We start from the raw sequence: 19,047 nt of genomic DNA on the forward strand, positions 1-19,047 counted from the left end.
AGTGTGGATTTCTCCCTTCGCTCCTTTTTGAAACTTTCCATTGAAGAGTCTGAGAGACACCACAAAGACTTCTTTTAGTTCTTACTTGGTTTATAGTTATTTAGTGACACTTCAATAAAATATTTGGTGTGTCTGTTTCCTAGAGACGCCCCATTGTTGCTGCCTAGTCTGTACTTGCAAAGCTTTAATGCAAGGTAGGGAAGCCAAAAGCAAGGTAGCGTACATAGCCCCAGGTAAAATCCTTTGAAGAGCTGGCAGAATATTAATTGCTGGGTTTTAAATGTGCATACAGAAGCCTATATAAAGGAGGAGTCTAGGTGTTTCAAAAGTCGGTAGTGGAATTTCATCCCTAGAAGCTGTACATTTTGCAGGGGTTTTAGCCTCATTTTTCAGCAAATGCAAACAGGCAGAAAATCTGTGCTCTGGATGTAAAGATGAATAGCAGTAGTTACAGCTATCATAGCAGTGATTCGCTGTTTAGCAACAGCACTAGTACTCGAACCAGTGTCGACTCCAATGAGAATTTCCTTTCTGTTAATTGTGGTCCCACGCTGATTAAATCTTGTATAAGCTTTGGTAATGGAACCTTAGAAGGGAACAGGTAACTAACATTTGTGCCTTGTGGTAGATGCTGTTGATTCATTTGTTTGTTTTTTAAAGTCATGCAACATGATTGTAAATATAAAAATAACATAGTACTTATTTATTTCCCTGAAATGCTTTGGCATCATCTAGGTTGGAAATGCTGCAGCAAATTGCAAACAGAATTCAGCGGGACAGCCGGAGCTGTGAGGACAAACTGATACTTGCCCGGAATGCTCTGCAGTCTGTAAGTCAGTCAGAGATTTTACTTGTCCATATCCATAAATTTATAGAAGTTGAATGGCAAATTTTTCTTAAGGGTTTGTGAGGGAAACCTTAATAGCTGCTACTTTTGTTTTCATTGTACTGTAAGGTAGCATATCTTCCAAGAAAATACCACCATTTGCCTAGGGTGTGTTCTGTTACCTTTTTTTTGTTGTTGTTGTTCTGTAGTTAATTAAATGCTTCACAATTGTTTCAAGATAAGAATAAGTATGTTTTTTTAAATAATTTGTAGAGCTGATACCTCTTTGCTTTTAGCTGCAAGGCTTATGATGTTCTCTGCTTTATTAAGGACACCAAGAGATTGGAGTCAGGGCTCCAGTTCCAGCATGAAGCAGAGATAGCTGGGTATCTTCTTGAATCTGAGAATCTTCTCCGCCAGCAAGTGATTGATGCCCAAATTCTTATTGATGGAAAATACTATCAAGCAGACCAGCTTGTTCAAAGGTATTTTACAGTATGTTTATGTGAATAAATAAAAGTCCCAAACATGGATTCCCATTATGGAAAAAAAATTCAGTTCTTTATAACTATGCTTAAACTTCACAGCCTGTCACTGGGCGCCTAAATATCAGATATTCTGGTGTGTGTATTGCCCACAAATGTTGAGGACAGCAGAAGCTATTTGTACTTATGAAAATGAAGTCAATCCATGGACATGATTTAATGTTTAATGTTTACTAGATTTCTGTGTGTAAAGATGTTAGCTTGTTTTATTGCATGTAAAATACATTTAGAATTTACTAACTTTGGTTTTTTAAATGGAGGCGAGATTCTGGAGGCAGCTGCAGATGTATTAACAAGTAATAAGTGGAGTAACATTAGTGGCACTGTGTACAGTGTTGGCAGAAAGAAGCATTTAAACTGCATAATTCTGTTTTATGAAGAAATTGCTCCAAAATGTTTTTTGGAATTCATCCTTGGACTGATTGAGATGAAGTACATAACTCCTTGGCAGTGAACTGAGGTGTTTGATCTACCCAACATGTAGTGTCTTGTAAGATTTCTGGTTTGCTGATTGTTCCCTGGATTTGTGTATGGTGCATGTTAGTGCCTATACCATTTTTTCAGTCTTTGCCTGATTTCTGCATTTATTATCTGTATAGAACTATAAGCTGATATTCCCTATGCTTTCTAATAAAGATATTTGCTTATAATATTTAAGTGCAACTAAATTGTAAGAGATAACGTGAGCTCATATCACTGTTCAGTTGATCATGATAAACCTTAATCATAAGCATTCACTGTTGTTTTTTTTTTTTTTTTAAATTCTGCTTTAATAGAGTTGCAAAACTTCGTGATGACCTGATGGCCCTACGGACCGAATGTTCTTCCGTGTACAGCAAGGGGCACGCGCTGACCACAGAGCAGACCAAGCTGATGATATCAGGAATAACAGAAAGCTTAAACTCAGGATTTACAACAAACCTAACGCCTGAATTAAATGCTGCAATGACACAAGGTTTAACACCTACTTTGACTTCTTCCAGTTTGACATCTGGCCTTTCATCAGGTCTGACCTCCAGACTGACACCAGCCATGCCTCCCACGTACCCGTCAGGCATCCCACCGCGGTTAATTCAGAGCTATGTGACAGGAGTCGACAGTGGGACTCTGCAAACACTCAAACTGATGCAAATCAGAAAGCCTCTCATGAAATCAGCCTTTGTGGATCAGAATTTGACAGAAGAAGAGGTGAACATGAAGTTTGTCCAGGACCTGTTGAGCTGGGTGGAAGAAATGCAGGTAGCAATTTTTGCAGAAACAGTCTGCTTTTAATGATTTACTCATTATAGATCATGGCTAATCTTTTCTTCCTGTTTGTAAGGTTCAACTTGATCGAGCAGAATGGGGTTCAGATTTGCCAAGTGTTGAAAGCCATTTAGAAAATCACAAAAATGTCCACAAAGCTATTGAGGAATTTGAATCCAGCCTTAAGGAAGCTAAAATCAGTGAGGTACTGCACCATGTTTTTTATTTCTTTGACTACTTTCTTACTGGGTGACCCATAAACTGGTGTTGAATTTCAGAACTGTGGTTGGATTTCACAGTCTTACCTTTATTTCTGATCTCTACATGGCTTATGATGAAATCAGAAGATCTAATGGTTTAACATATCTAACCTTTTTATTGTCTTTTGATCTCATATACCAAATACAGATTCAAATGACTGCCCCTCTTAAACTCAGCTATGCAGAAAAACTGCACAAACTGGAGAGTCAGTATTCAAAACTCTTGGTAAGTTAACCATACCTCTTCCATGTTCAGCTTTTCACTGTGCATAATTTTTGATAAGGGATGAGGTTTCAATTCTGATGCCTTTAAATCTTTTTCTTTTCCTTTTAATAAAGAACACATCAAGAAATCAGGAAAGGCATCTAGATACTCTTCACAATTTTGTGTCTCGTGCTACTAGAGAGTTGATATGGCTGAATGAAAAAGAAGAGGAAGAGGTTGCATATGACTGGAGTGAAAGAAACCCCAATATAACAAGAAAAAAGGAATATCATGCAGTATGTATTGCTAATAATACAAAGGGAATTATTAAATGATCTTTATTAATTACATGGAGTTCTAAAACTTTTTTTTTGTCTGAAAAAAGGAATTAATGAGAGAGCTTGATGAAAAAGAAGAAGTTATTAAATCAGTACAAGAAATAGCTGAGCAATTGCTTCTTGAAAACCACCCAGCCAGGCTAACCATTGAGGTAAGTTAGTAAAACCTGCACCAAAACAGGAAAAGTTTTGGGATTTAAAAGAGCTGGGTTTTGGGGGAAAGGGGGGTATAGAAGACAAGTGTAGAGAAAATTAAGCAAGACTCTAAAGTAAAGGGGCCTTCTAAAATTTCCTCTTCAGCATCTGTGTTCTATTTATCTTCCAGTTTCCAGAAAGTAAAACCGCTTTTTTAAAGTTATGATTACGCTTTGGATTGCTTAGATGAAATTTCCTGAAACTCTAAAATTAATTGCTCTGTAGAGATGTTTCTTTTCATGCAGCTTCTAGAGCTGTTGATACAAATTGCATTGACAGACTGAGGGCACAGAATAGTCCTTATGTGGTTTCTTTCCTGTTGGATTGAAAGAAATTTCAGTAAGAGCCTTTGTCATCACTTACTGTATGTGCAGGTTCCTAGTATGATTAGGGTTAGTTTCATAACTTGTCAGTGAATTATGAAACTTGTTTGGATGGTAAAAATCTGACTAGATGATATGATTTACTTCAGGCTTGAATCTAGTTCTATGTTATAGATGTAAACAATTTACAGAAAAATTTATTGTAGCTGTTGTAGGGTCATAACAGGTTTTCAAAGGAGAATGTAAAACACTTTTCCTTGTAGACCTTCAAGGAAAGAGTAGATACAGACAATGAATGGTAAAGACTGAAACAATAAAAGGCTGATTTATTACAGAAGAATAAAAAAGTCAGAGGGAATGTATTTTTATTGTTCTTCAGCTCTGCTAGTTACATTTGCAAAAAAGGGAAACATGGAGAAAACCCCTCCCTTCCTTCCTTCTCATGATATCTACTTTGAATAATAAATTACTTTTCTTGTAATGTGAGCAATTCTGTTCTCTAAAAGTATAGGCTGTTCTAATGTGCTCTTAGTGGTGTAGTGTAAAACACGCTGGGGATGCCTGTTACAAAACCAGGCCATCACAGTCAGGATGACTCTGCAGGTTATGCCGTCTCCAATGATGCTATATTGGGATATTTATAAAAATCCTTTAAAAACTATCCTTTTCTGCAGGACAATATATGCATTAATTTAGAATTCCTGGAAGACGATGGAAAAGCTGTTTTGAACGGGGGGTGGCAGGAGCCCGAGTCCCGGGGCTGGGCGGGATTTCCCAAGGGCAGGAGCGCCCCCTGCTGGCTGCTCGGGGGCTCCGCGCTTCGCCCCCGCGCCGCTGGGAGCCCAATGGGGAGCTCGGCCCCGGGCCCTCAGCGCTGTATTCGGGGCTTCTTCATCCCCCAGCTGTATCCCGGCAAGGCTCCCGCTGCTTTGCTTGAGCAAATAGGCACACAGAATTGTAGATGAGCCCAGACTGGAGGAATCTCTCGGGAGCTGAGCTCCCAGCAGGAGCTGGAGTACTAGCAGGGATTTGTTTGGCCGAATTCTGACCAGGCCAGAGGATAATATTTCACAGTCCCTCGGGGCAAGTTTTGTTTTGTTTGACTATGCTGTGACAGGGTTTCTTTCTCACATTTGTGTTTGCTGCATTACTTTTGTGTTTCCTAAATTCTGTAAAGGTATGGAAGTTGTAGTTTTCCTTTCCATTTATAAAATATATCTCTCTTCCTTAAAGGCCTACAGAGCTGCAATGCAGACACAATGGAGCTGGATTCTGCAGCTCTGCCACTGTGTTGAACAACATTTGAGAGAAAATGCTGCATATTTTGAGGTAAGAAAATAAATCAAACACAATACGAAATATTATAGGTTTTGTTCATAGTCAAAAAGTTCCACCAAAAGCTCTAGTTGTTCTCTCACAGTACCTGTAGAATTGACATTTGTCTTGTGCTATCACTAGATGATAAGCCATCCTCCCACTGTGTTGTCACAACTCAGTTTCCTCACTACAGTTATGTCAGTTCCCAGCAGATGAAAATCTGGCCTGAGATTTTTCCAGTGCTGCAGCTGCAAGTAGAGACTCTGAGAATGGAACCTTGTTCTCTCCCTGTCGTGCACAATGGGAGAACATATTCTAGATGGTTATTCCAGGACTACTCAATGCAAAATGGAATGTACAGCATTAACAATAAACAGAGCAGAGAACACCCCGACAGCAGCCACATCCCATGAAACACCCATCTGACTATCTCATTGTCACCCATTCACATACTCAGCAGATGATGAAATTACTTGCATGAACATGATAGCCAGAGGAGTTGTTTTGTTAGTTTTGTTTGGTTTTAATCTACTCATTTAAAACATTTACATTATAAGGATGAATCCTTAGTGTCTTCTGGGTTGTGTGGTTGAAGAGAAAGGGAGCTGATGAAGGGTTGAGATGCCTTGGATTGAGAAGGATGAGATCCCAAAGTTAGGAACGGGACAGTGGAGAAGAAAAAGCAATTTGAGCTCCTTGTGACAGGGGGAAGAAACTGGAATTCTGAATTTAAGAAATGAGGCTTAAGGGAGAGAATGGGATTTCCCTTCCCAGTTGTGCCTAACCAGGACCCTTGTATGGGTGTGCAGATACCCTTGCAGAACTGCCAGGTGTGGCAGCTCATTTCCCTTCCTGAACAAAATGTTTGCCCCAGCTCTGCTGCCTGGATTTTGCAGCTAGTTTCCACAGTTTGTAGGATTTCTCTGTGCTTCCTATATGAAAGTAGTTGTAATTCCAAGGAAAGCAGGATTGGCTTAATAAATTTTTTTTATTGCAGGAATGGCCTTTAACTGTAGGTTCAATAACTGCAGAATTAATTTTGCATGTAGCTTGTACCAAGAATAACTGGTGTTAACAGCGTGTGCCTTTTTGAAGAGTACATTTAGACATGAGATCATGAGTAGCTGAGTGTGGTGCAGTGGTCACTTCAAGTGACGAGAAAAGGTTGTTTTAAAAGACAGCACTTGAAAACTTCAGTGTAGCTGATTCTGTATTTTTTTTAGTTTGTTTAAAAATAACCCAGATTCTTATTTTGTCCTAGTTTTTCAGCGATGCCAAAGAAGCCATGGAATATTTGAAAAATTTAAAAGATACCATATACCGAAAATACAGTTGTGATAGATCAAGCAGTCTTCATAGGCTGGAAGACCTTGTCCAGGAGTCTATGGTAAGATCTTTAGTAGGAGCCTATTAGCATGAGCTACAATGAAACAAGAAATGTGTAGGTTGTAGTGGGATATAAAATGTGTTAAGATTATTCATTTAAAGTGAAGGAAAAAATGCTGATTTTTGTCAGAACTTATAAATAAATGACTATTTTTCATTACTTTAAAATACAGTTTTATTTGCAATATCAGATATATGAAGACAGTGGCTTCAGAAAGATACTTTGTTTTTGTAAAATGTGTTACTTTTAGGAAACACTGTAGAAGCAGTCAGGGGAAAAAAAACCGTAGCAGGATCAAAGAGGCAGTACTGTATTCTGGACATCTCTGATGATGTATTCTTTTCTTAACTGTTCTAGGAAGAAAAAGAACAACTCTTGCAGTATAAGAGCACAGTAGCAGGCCTTGTGGGAAGAGCAAAGGCAATAATTCAGCTGAAGCCAAGGAACCCTGACTGTGTACTCAAAACATCCATTCCAATTAAAGCCATCTGTGACTATAGACAAATTGAGGTTAGAAACTAAAATTTCCTCAAACCAATTACCAGTGTAAGAATTCAGCTAAAGTTTCATTAATTACCATGTTCCTGGAGAAAGCTGGGCTGTGAATTTCTTCCACCCTAGTAAACAAGAGCAAATCCTTTGGTTGGAACATTGGTTTTGTTGTTCTGTTGCTTATTTGTTGACAGCATTTGCAGAAGTGCTTTGTACAATTATTTTGTAATGCTTGGCTCATCAAATGATTCTGCTTTTCTGTTAATACTAGATAACTATTTACAAAGATGATGAGTGTGTATTAGCAAACAACTCCCATCGTGCTAAATGGAAAGTCATTAGCCCCAGTGGTAATGAGGCCATGGTTCCATCTGTATGCTTTACAGTTCCTCCACCAAACAAAGAAGCAATAGATACAGCCAACAGGTAGGGACAAAGTAAAACTACCTATTTTCTATTAACATCTACTTACATGAAACTTTGGTTAAAAGAATATCTCACAGTTTTTTGGTGGTTTTTTTTTTGTTGTTGTTTTTGGTTGTTGTGTGTTTTTGTTTTCATGTGTTACCCTGATCTGATGTTGGAATTTTTTTTTTCAGGATTGAACAGCAATTTCAGAATGTTCTGGCCCTTTGGCATGAGTCACATGTAAACATGAAGAGTGTGGTGTCTTGGCATTACCTGACAAATGAAATTGAAGTTGTTCGAGCTGGCAATGTTGCCTCAGTAAGTGTTATGACTAGGAAGGGCTCTTAACCATTTATTAGGAAGTCATAGGATGACTGAAACTATGTGAGAGCACAACCTGTTGCAAGAACTATTTGCAATACTGAAAATGACACTTTCCTACCTAATTTATCATTGTTACTGTTGGAAAGAGGAATCTAAGATAGTTCTTGAGGTGTCCCTACTTGTCCTTGCTATTGTTTGTAGCTGCATGGTGTTAGATGGGAGAAATGAAGTCCGATGTAGGGTTGGCTTAACAGAGACCTTTTCTGATGGGAAAGATTGAAAATGATTTCATGTTAAGTGTAAATTATCAGCTGTCAAGTGGACTTCAGCTAAGGAACAGTGAGCTTTGAGAACCTCAGTTCTTTGACTTTATCATCTTAGTAATTGATCAGTACTGCTTTTTGATAAGAAAGCATCACTGGAACTGTGTGAGTGATGCACCATTGCTGACTGTGCTTTGGGTCTATAATCTCTTACAGATAAAGACAATGCTGCCAGGTGAGCATCAGCAGGTTCTAAGCAATTTACAGTCCCGCTTTGATGATTTTGTGGAAGACAGCCAGGAATCCAAAATCTTTACAAGCGCTGACACAGCACAGCTGGAAAGGGAAGTTAATGTTTGCAAGCAATACTATCAGGAGCTTCTGAAGTCTGCAGAAAGAGGTAAAACTTAGCTTAGAAATGTAGAAAGATGTCCTTATGAGAGAGATTTTGTCCTTGATCTTGAGATCTCTTTTATCATGATGATATTGTTACTGCCTGTGTTTTTTTGAACCAGGCTCATTTTAACAATGTGTGCAACTCCATTGCATATAAGATCTTAATTTTTTTAAAACTTTATATAACTGAAGCTATGTAAAAATATGGGTGTGTTACATAATATACAGAATGCTACAAGAATATTTACAACTAAGAATTTATTATGTGCTTTACAGCTCACTTCTTAGTCCTGCATTCCTTGTTTTTGAATGTTTAAAAACCAGCTTGATTACTTTATTGAGTTGTAACAGAATTAGAACACTATTCACCCTGTTAAGGCAAGGAAAATGTCCTAGCTACTCTCCTAGCTCTATAGGATGCCTGTAGTTACTGCTGCCTTAACCCTAATTAACACTGTATAATTAAAGCGAGAACAGAAAGCTTAAAATAGCTCTTCTGATTTACTGTTGAGTAGTTGACGACTTGAAGAAATACAGCAGTGCAAAGCTGATTACTTCATTAGGAAAGTTCACTCAGCTTCAGGAAAGATGTGGTGCCCTGTGCATCTGAAAGAGGATTTTTGTCCCTAATACCACTGATAAAAAGAATCAGTCACTGAATTTAGCAATGTCACCATAGAGTAATGCCTATGCAGAATGTTATTTTTCATGTGTGAGGAGATGATTTAATAAAAACAAAATTTAAGAGTTCCTAAGATTTGCCTTCTAACCAGAATTTTGATGGAAAATGATGGCATTTTGGCCAGTCACGAAAACACCTGTAGATCAGTGATTATTAAGTGTGAGAACTTATGGTGAAAATGACATGATGACTTTGCTGGCTAACATATGCCTTAATTCTTTCAACAGAGGAGCAGGAAGAATCTATTTATAATCTGTACATCTCTGAAGTCAGAAATATCAGACTACGACTGGAGAGTTGTGAGGAGCGGTTAATACGGCAGATCCGGACGCCGATGGAGAGGGATGATGTGCATGAAAACGTGCTTAGGATTTCAGAGCAAGAGGTGAGCCTTTGAGAAAGCCTCTTTTACCTAGGAAAAGTTTTATTTAAAAAAACAAATATATCCTGGCTTTTGAGTAGAAGCCAGGAAGGTTTGCAGTCTACCTTGAAAAGAGGAGTCAAATATTTGGCTTGTGTTTGTGAGCAAAACAAGATGCTGATCAATGGTATCTCCATTAGTTTCCCTATTGCACAAAGGATTCTCTTAAATTTTTTCCAACAGTGTCATCATCAAAGAAGTAAAGGAGGGCAGTCGTGTACTCATAGTGATATGTAAAGTATATATCAGGTTGATGTAGGATGAAAGCACTATCAATCACCTTTCATTTTACAGAAACTGAAGAAAGAACTGGATCGGCTGAAGGATGACTTGGGAGTCATCACAGATAAATGTGAAGAGTTTTTCAGTCAAGCTGCTGGTTCACCTTCAGTCCCTACTCTGCGCTCTGAGCTCAATGTTGTTATACAAAACATGAACCAAGTTTACTCCATGTCTTCCATTTTCATAGATAAGTACGTACAGATGGCTGTCTTCCATCACACATGTTTTAGTTTATAGTTTTCGCTTAAATTGAAACAATTAGTATGAATAATACTGATCAAGGAGAAAAGGGAGTTAACATTTTAACATTGTATAAAGGCGTGCCCTGTGACAACAAAAGGCTGAAAAACATGAATGTGTTGAGTGTTGGCATTGATTTTTATGATTTTATGGTTTTATTTCATTTATTGTTTTCATGTTAAGTTCAGTTTTATGTTCAGTTAACTGGGGGTCTGTTTTTCAGATTAAAAACTATCAATTTGGTGCTGACGAACACCCAAACAGCAGAATCATTAGTAAAACACTATGAAACTAAGTTGTGTGAAGAAGAGGCAGTAACAGCTGACAAAAACAATATTGAAAATCTGATGGGTACATTAAAGGTAAGAGCTGGCTGGTGCCTTTTCATGGGCAAATCAAAAAAAAAAGACAGAAGCTGTCTGTCTTGTAACACCTGATTTCGTTACGCTTCACTCTATAGTGTGTCAAACATTATCTTATGTATTTAGTTTAAGGTGGTATTAGAATTAACATTTCAGAAAAAAAGGCAACTTTGGAGCATTAGGATTTGGATAGGTTGAGAGCATGTTCCTGCTGTTGCAAAATGCATTAAAATATCTGAACTTGCAAAAGTGGCTCTTGTAAATGCTGCAGAAAGATTTTCTTTGCTCTTCAGAAGACAGCACATACTTAGGGTAACATAAACATATATTTATGTTATGTAAATTTGACCACAATAACATTCTTGCTGCTGCTTCAGTGTTCTAATCAGGGTCTCTTAGGAAGTTTGGCAGATATCTTTGAGAAATTTAAAGACTGAAGTTCAGCTTTTTTTTTTTTTTCTGTATATAACTCATTTTGATATTACAAATTATGAGTAATTCTTTTTTGCTAGATAGAATGATTGGCATCTGCCTAATAATTTTTTTTGAAAGCTGTAGTTTCTGAGGTGAATGTGTTCATTTGACCTCTGTGTTTTGATCTATGTGTTGTGGGGATTGCTGTTACTTAGAATTATTTTGCGGTTTATTGCTTCAGACCCATTCTAGTGCCACTTGAGTATTTGAGTAAGCAGAAGTAAAATACTAATTGAAATATTTTCATTGATTAATTTATACAGCATGCTCATGTAAAATACTAATTTATAAAATAGTGTCATAATTTAGGAGTTATTTACAACTTTTTTTTTATCGCCTACTAGCAATGGAGATCTGAGGTAGATGAGAAAAGACAAACATTCCATGCCTTAGAGGATGAACTGCAGAAGGCAAAGATGATCAGTGATCAGATGTTTAAAATGCACAAGGAGCGTGATCTTGACTTTGACTGGCATAAAGAAAAAGTTGATCAGTTGGCTGAGAGGTGGCAAAATGTTCATTCTCAAATTGAAAATAGGTTTGTATAACTTTTTATTATATTCTGTTCATGTTTTATACTGTTTTTTAAAATTTATTTCTGAGGAAAAATAATCAGAAATGAATATTGAAACATGTCTGAGTAGTTTTCTGAGCTGTTTTTGGAATGTGCTGGGATGAGGACCTTTATTGTGCTGTTGACAACCCTGCCTTACTTTTCCACTGGAAATGTCTGTGACTGTTAAGCTTCAAAAGATGAACAAGATACAGAAACTTACTACTGACTGATACACAGTGGAGATAAATTGTACTTTTTCTTTTAAGAAAACCAAACCTGCAGAAATGGCTGGCAGTCCCATGGAAATACCATCTGTTTCTCCACATAATTAGTTCTGATGGGCTAAATTGATGAGCTGATTCAGCAGTTATGATTGGATTCACGTTAATTTGTTTTTAATTACTCAAGTGTTAAGTATGGAAGTTCTTAGCTTCCATGGACTTCTGTGATAATTTTGGCAACAACTTTTTGGTCGAGTGCCTTTTATTTTTTTAACTATCCAGTAGAGACAGTGCTCTAAATTCAGCCCTTTACTGTCAAGTTGATACTGAAAAATGTTGCTCAAGTGCACATGCCTATGCAGATGTGCAGATACAGTAGAACACACCTGTATTACACCTCCCTGATGTCCATAAATGAAATTCCTGGAAATGCTTTTTTCTTCCGTTCTCAGTCTTCACTTTCCTGTATGGAAAGGAAGCGGAACTGTAGAGACTGAAGAAAAAAGTATGGGCAAGTGTTGAGGAATTCTGTTCTTTGCAGTCTGAACTTATTTCCTTAAAAATGTACTTTAGTTTGTCATTATAGATTACCTGAAAAAGAGCACTGAAGATGGTGCTGTTGATATAAAAGTGACACAACAACTTGTCACCTTTTTGTCCTCCTTTTCTGAGGGGTGGATATACATTCAGGTGCAATATTGAAGTAATTCACTTGTAATTAATGAGTTTAGTTGTGTCTGTTTAACATTGCTGGAAGTTAGAAAGAAGATGGGGAAAAAGTCACTTATTTAAAGCTGGCTGCAGAATAGCTAGCTTAAGTTCCACCTCTGATTTTTCATCAGTTGTTAGTGTGACATAATTTAAATGATTAAACAGTAGTTTTATGAGGTACTAAAGTGTTCTTAAGTCTTCAAAAGGGTAAGCATGAAGCACATGCTCTACTGCCAGGACTGTATCCTGAACAGGATAGGCTGAAAAATGACTGCTAATGCATAGTGGCTTCTGGTGTAAACAGGACAGATTGTGGTAACTGCAGTACAGAGCTGTAAACAAGCTGCTTTCTGTAAATATTATCACTGCTTCTTCCTACCAGCTTGACACAGATAATCATTATACAAAACCTATGTACAAATATTGGCTGCAGTTATCGTGATCCTTTCTCTTTTTCATAGTTATTAGCTTTATAACATGCTTAAGTATGAAACCTGAGCAAAAAAAATTCCTTTGCTTGCTCTTTTTTAATCTCCTTTTGGCATCTTAAGAACAGCACTACAGCAATTCAAAGTATTCATTCCAAGTTGAACTATAAAAGGTTGTATATTTCTGTTTATTCTGCAGTGTTGAGTGGTCATATTTATATGATCTTTTAATTAGAATCATAGAATATCCTGGATTAGAAGGAATCCACAAGGATCATTGAGTCTAACTCCTGGCTTTGCACCAAGCAACCATCAAAATCACACCATGATAACAAGTAAAATTATAAGGATCATGAACGAAAAACTGTCAGTATCTCCCTCAGTATGGAAATTACTTTAAAGAAATGCACAGGCTTCTCTTTTTAGGTCAAAACATGATTTAAAATTAGATGTATGTGTTCAATTACTTTTGCACATTAGAATATTTTACAGTCTTCAGTTTTAGTGTAACTCCTGCTGTTTTGTGGGAAGCATGGAGAGTATGGTGAACCACTACTTAACTCCAGTATGGCACTCTCCTTCTTGATTCATAGGCCACATTTTAAATCTTCTCACTTCTTGTAACAGAGCTGATTGCTGAAGCAGAGCCCTCCCTCTTTCCTGGGGTTTCCAGTGCTCCTGGAGTTTTAAACAGTCAAACACTCTAATGAGGGATATATAGAGTTTCTTGTGTAGTAGGATCTCTCCTGGATGTCCTTTATGACAAATGGGAAGAGTTCATCAAGCTGGGAGCCCTAGTGTTTGAGAAGTGAATTTGGTGTTTAATTAGTGTTACACCACTATGTTTATACTGTGAACTGTAACAGAGCTAAGGCATTTGAAGCCTTTAAAGCCGTATTTGCCTTAGTGTTGAAATTTTTGTCTTTAATAATAATCTTCTCCCCTTTGATCTATCTTCTAAAATCAGGTTGCGTGACCTAGAAGGTATTAATAAATCTCTGAAGTATTATAAAGATACCTACAATTCTTTGGACACTTGGATTCAACAAGTGGAAGATACTCAGCGAAAGATTCAAGAAATACATCCTGAAAATAGCAAAGCATTGGCTAAGCAATTGAACCAACATAAGGTATGAGATGGATGTCATTGTGGCAAACCACTGTGGTAAGCACTGACCAAAGAATTACAGTATCAGTGATCTCTATATTGTTTATTAATATGAGTGACTTATATCCATCAGCCCTTACTGTAAAGCTACAAGTAATCACCAGATTTTATGATTTTGTGTTTCTAGTGCAGCCATGAATATATCACCCAGTGGCAATTGTCACTGTCATATAGACCAGATTGTTTGGTCCTCAAGTGTGCAAGAACATCAAAACCGTAAAACTTCTGGACTTGCCTTTCCACATAATTTCATATTCAGTGCTGCTTTTTTTATTTATGGATGTAGAAATATTTTCATGGAAGCAAAACTAAATTCAAAATCTGTCTCCTGCAAGAAGGAAATGCAGTATAAATAGACAGGATAATAAATTATATGCATGTAATGATATATTCCTGATTTTATTTTGAGTTCATTCACCAACTATTAACCTGGCAGGTTTTTTCGCTACTTCTGTACTGTAAATCTGATAAAGCTGAGGACATAGGCTTGAGCATAATTACTTGTACACAAGTTATGCATAGGAGCATATTAGATAAAGTAGATGCTAAAGAGCCATCTATTTATGTTAGATAATGTTAGATAAAGTAGAAATGTGAATTATAATGGTAATAAAAGTAACTTTTAAAGATGAAAATGTACATTCATAATTTACAGATGCTGGTTTCTGAGATTGAAATGAAACAAAGCAAAATAGATGAATGCCAGAAGTATTCAGAACAATACTCAGCTGCTGTGAAGGTAACAATAACATTACACTTATAGTCCTATCTTTTAGTGTCAGTATCATGTGTAATGCCAATGATTTTGTGTATTTTCTCTTGTACAGGACTATGAGTTGCAGACCATGACCTACAGAGCTATGGTTGACTCTCAACAAAAATCTCCAGTAAAGCGACGAAGAATTCAAAGCTCATCAGACTTCATTATTCAAGAGGTAAATTAGTTTCTTATGACAGGAAAATGTGAGTCTTTGCTTAAAACAGAGTAAACAAAAGAATTCAGTTTTGGATTTATTAATGATTAAATATGGTAATCCAAAAAAGACTGGTTTTTTTCTCTATAGATACGTGATATAACAAATATTCTTTTGTTCCTTGTGCTGCATTTTGGTAGAAAGACATTATAATGCAGCTGATTAAAAAAAAGTCACCCAAATGATAAAAAGCTGTATGAGAACTGTGCCTCACTAAAACTGTTAAATACTCCCCCTGGACTTGATCTTGATTGCAGTAAATAAGAAGTTCATCTTGACCATAGTAAAACCTACTGGATCTGGACACTTTGTTCAATTCTAAGGCAAATCAGCCTCATTTGGGTGAGAAAGATAAATCTGTCTCCCTGCTATCTCTTAGAGAGAGGAACAGTGACAAGCATGGCTTCTCCCTTTTGAAACCTTTTTTACAGGGGGAAGAATCAAGTGACAGGATATATTTGTTCAAGTGCATCTTGTTGACAGCATTGAATTTTGGAATCAAAATTAGAACTTTGTATTCCACAATCATGATTTTGAAATCAAAATCAGGATAGGTTCTAGAGCAGTGTCTATCACTTCTTTCAAGCTTAATGGGAGTGTTTACCTCTATGGCACTTACCCCCACTTTGTTTCTCTACAGTTCATGGATCTACGGACTCGGTACACTGCCTTAGTGACCTTGATGACCCAATACATTAAGTTTGCAGGTGATTCCTTGAAAAGACTGGAAGAGGAAGAGGTAGGTCCTTCTCTGGCAGTTAACCAAGCAAAAAGAACATCTAGGCAAACAAAGAGTAATATACCTGTTGGAATAATTCACAAAGTTACCAGCAGATGTGGAAAACTAAAATTTCTTATGTAGTGCACATTGTACAGGAATGTAGCAGTGTTAGTTAGCACTGTTATCATTCAGATCAGCAAAATCCTGTACCATCCATGCATTCTATCAGTTCTTCCACCTAGCAAGATGATATGATATGTTGAATTCTGATGGAGATGTGGTTAAAATTTAAAAAATAATACTTTCAATTTTAATACCCTAAGGCTTGATCTTTTTGGATAAAAGCACACTTTAAGAAGGCAAACTCACTGTGTATACCCTATGTACACATATTTTTAATATTCCATTGTATGCATTCTGGTCCACTTAGCAACCAACAAGTTCTTTCAACAGGGAGATGAAATGGACTCTTAATTAATTTCTGAAGTTAATTTGATCTGTTCAATTTTTTTTTTCCTTCTGCCTTTTCTACTGTATTGATTCCCTGAGGTCAAATAGCATTTTATTTATGCTTAAGAGTTGGATCTTATTAGCAAGAGTAAGTTATTGAAATTAGGCAGACAAATTACTCAAAATACATGCTTGCTGCAGAGCAAGCCTTCCAAATAATTGAGAAAAAAAGCCCTTCTAAATTTTTCACTTTCTTTTGAAAACTGTCTCTCAGAAAGAGATTATAAAGTCATTCGTAAGGACTACATTGTTTTAGTGTATAAATTGGATACAGTTGATACAGTACAGAGAACACTACCACATGGGTATAACTTTGATTGTTATTGTTAAAGAAAACACAATTCTTAAATGAGTGTTATATAATTCTGGTGCTTATTTTGTCTTTATTGGCTTTTCTTGCTATTGAATACCTCTGAAGCAACACCAACAACAGCATGTATCTTTGGGCATCAAGTGGTGGAGCAAACTGATGGAAATACATAATATTTATTGATAAGTAGCCATTATAACTGAGGACTTAATATGACTAGGAATGATAATGGCATCAAGGATAAAAAGTCAGTCAAATAACAAGGATCAGGAAGTCTGTGAAGGTCAACAGACTTCATGTTCTTCAAGAACAAATGGAATCTTCCAAAATATTTAGAGTTTCAGTCTGCTCTGTGTCTCCAGGGCTGCTTTTTTTTGAAATCAAGTATCCCCCATCTTCCTTCCTGCTCTGTCAGCCTTCTAAATCTTTGGTAACTTCTTTGAAGATAACCTAAACAGGTTTCAAGTCTCAAAAGAATATAATGGGTTTTTTTTTTCTCTTTAATCAGGGTAGCAAATCAGAAAAAGAATAATCTTTTTCAAAATAGGAATGAGGGGTTTTTTTCTTGCGGGAAGAAAAATTCTTCACAGACCTCTGAAGTCTGTGATTCTTCCAAAATTTTCTTTTATGCCAGTCCTTCTTCCTGACTCTCAGTAATGGCATTAATAAGATGGAGAATAAGGGAAAAATGAGATACTTTTCACCCTATCTCAGTTTAACCCATGTGCTGTCATGCTCAGAGTTTACCAGAGGAAAATCAACTCCAGCAACCTGTGAAGTCAGCTGAAGTCTTTCAACATTTGGGATGTAATGAAGATCTTGAATTGAGAGAAGAAAAGAAACCTAATGAAAGCATGATGGATGTGGAATATTTGCAAAACCAGAACTCTTCCAGTAAACCTGAATGCCCAGAAAATAAACTGGAAATGAACAAAAGAAAATTAAATGTAGAAATATATGACAAAATCAAAACTGATAGAACATTTAAGCAACCTCTAAATGTCAGTGGTCAAGAAAGCAGCATTAGTGGCAACAGAGACAGTAAGCTACATACAGAGCGTGAGAGTTTAATGGGTTTTGGTAATCAAAGTAAAGAAGAAAAAAATGGCAGAAAAGTTTGTTTTGTTTCAACTGAAATCTGTATGAGTGTGAACAGTGATCCAGTTGAAATGTTAAAGGAGCAGATTGCTAATGGAGAGAGACAGAAAACAGAGGGGAAATCAAAGAAGTTGCCTGAAGTGGAAATGATACACGAAATGAAAGGAAAAAAAAAATCAAGAAGGACAGGGAGGGACGTTTCAACAAAAGAAGAATGTGAGATGCAATCAGAATCTGATTTTGAGCTAACAACAAAGAAAGGTCAAGTAACTCCAAAAACTGCAGAGCAGGCCCTGGGTATCAGCCCTTACAAACAGCAACATTTTTCACAGAGAACTCATTTTCAATGTCAGTGTAAAGAGCATTGCTTTACAGAAAGCAAAAACCATAATACTTTAAAATCTGAAGACAGAGAGTTTCAAGTGTGTGGTGAAAAAGGTGATTCTCTTTCACGTGCAACAGATGCAACATCTTTAGAGAAAGTTGTGTCCTCTTTCAGAGAGCTGGAAGTGCACAGTGGAAGTGAGAAAACCAAGTTAAATTTTCAATCTATGAGCAATCCAGGTGTTTATTGTAGTGTTGAAAGGAGTATTGACAAACTGCAGAAAGCATCTCTGGATAGAGATTACTTCCTAGGAGAAAATGAAATCCTAGAAAAATCAAATTTAAATTCAAATAAAACCAAGACTAAAGAGCAAGAAATTTTGGCTCTTTCTTCAGGAAATATTTCAGAGAGTCACTGTGCAGCAAAAGTCTCTGAATCCTATCCATTAGATTGTCAAGTATCACCACTGCAGAATGATTTACATTTAAGTACAGAATTGTTAGGAAATACTGGTGATTTAAATGCAAATTTAAGTCTCTCAGGATTTTTTTCTGGAGAAGAGGATTATTTTCCATTATCAGAACATGAACTAGCAAAAAAGCTTTTAAGTCACTATGAAGAAGTAAGTGTGAAGAAAATACCACAGGGTAACACTTATGGTTTGGACAGCATAAATAGGAGTGGAAAGAGGCAGAGTGGAGAAGAACAGGGTCAGAAATGTAAACATTCATTGCTAGTTTCAGAAGTAGACAGTAGAGATGAGGGTAATAGCACAAAGGTCCCTGGAAAAACCACTGAACTCCAGAAAACATTTGGTACAAAAGTAGGCATAAAAGCCTCATTTGAAACTAAAGAAAAGCAAAAAAAGAGAGAGAAAGATAATGAAGAGAAAAGGAGCCCAACTGCTGTTAAGGTACCAGAGTTTTTATGCAATGCAAATGAAAGAGTTAATCTAAGAATGATTCTAAATCAATGCAAATCAACATTTGAATCACAAAATATGTCAAGGTCAAGTGATTTAAGATTGATTGAGCATAATT

General features: G+C 36.7%; 1 protein-coding gene across 1 annotated transcript in view; it reads left to right on the forward strand.

Annotated features, from left to right (window-relative positions):
• The window catches only part of DST (dystonin), a 288,933-nt gene that overhangs the window by 147,002 nt on the left and 122,884 nt on the right, over nucleotides 1-19,047 (forward strand). The window contains 22 exon segments of the mRNA XM_050972635.1: nucleotides 736-829; nucleotides 1,157-1,311; nucleotides 2,148-2,610; nucleotides 2,693-2,821; nucleotides 3,025-3,102; nucleotides 3,216-3,377; nucleotides 3,467-3,571; nucleotides 5,171-5,266; nucleotides 6,516-6,641; nucleotides 6,999-7,151; nucleotides 7,405-7,559; nucleotides 7,733-7,859; nucleotides 8,345-8,528; nucleotides 9,434-9,591; nucleotides 9,922-10,100; nucleotides 10,373-10,511; nucleotides 11,330-11,523; nucleotides 13,869-14,031; nucleotides 14,725-14,808; nucleotides 14,897-15,004; nucleotides 15,684-15,782; nucleotides 17,325-18,920. Of these exon segments, the coding sequence (XP_050828592.1) occupies nucleotides 736-829; nucleotides 1,157-1,311; nucleotides 2,148-2,610; nucleotides 2,693-2,821; nucleotides 3,025-3,102; nucleotides 3,216-3,377; nucleotides 3,467-3,571; nucleotides 5,171-5,266; nucleotides 6,516-6,641; nucleotides 6,999-7,151; nucleotides 7,405-7,559; nucleotides 7,733-7,859; nucleotides 8,345-8,528; nucleotides 9,434-9,591; nucleotides 9,922-10,100; nucleotides 10,373-10,511; nucleotides 11,330-11,523; nucleotides 13,869-14,031; nucleotides 14,725-14,808; nucleotides 14,897-15,004; nucleotides 15,684-15,782; nucleotides 17,325-18,920 (4,747 nt within the window).

Source organism: Serinus canaria, chromosome 3 (assembly GCF_022539315.1).
Source record: "Serinus canaria isolate serCan28SL12 chromosome 3, serCan2020, whole genome shotgun sequence".
Taxonomy (NCBI): Eukaryota; Metazoa; Chordata; class Aves; order Passeriformes; family Fringillidae; genus Serinus; species Serinus canaria.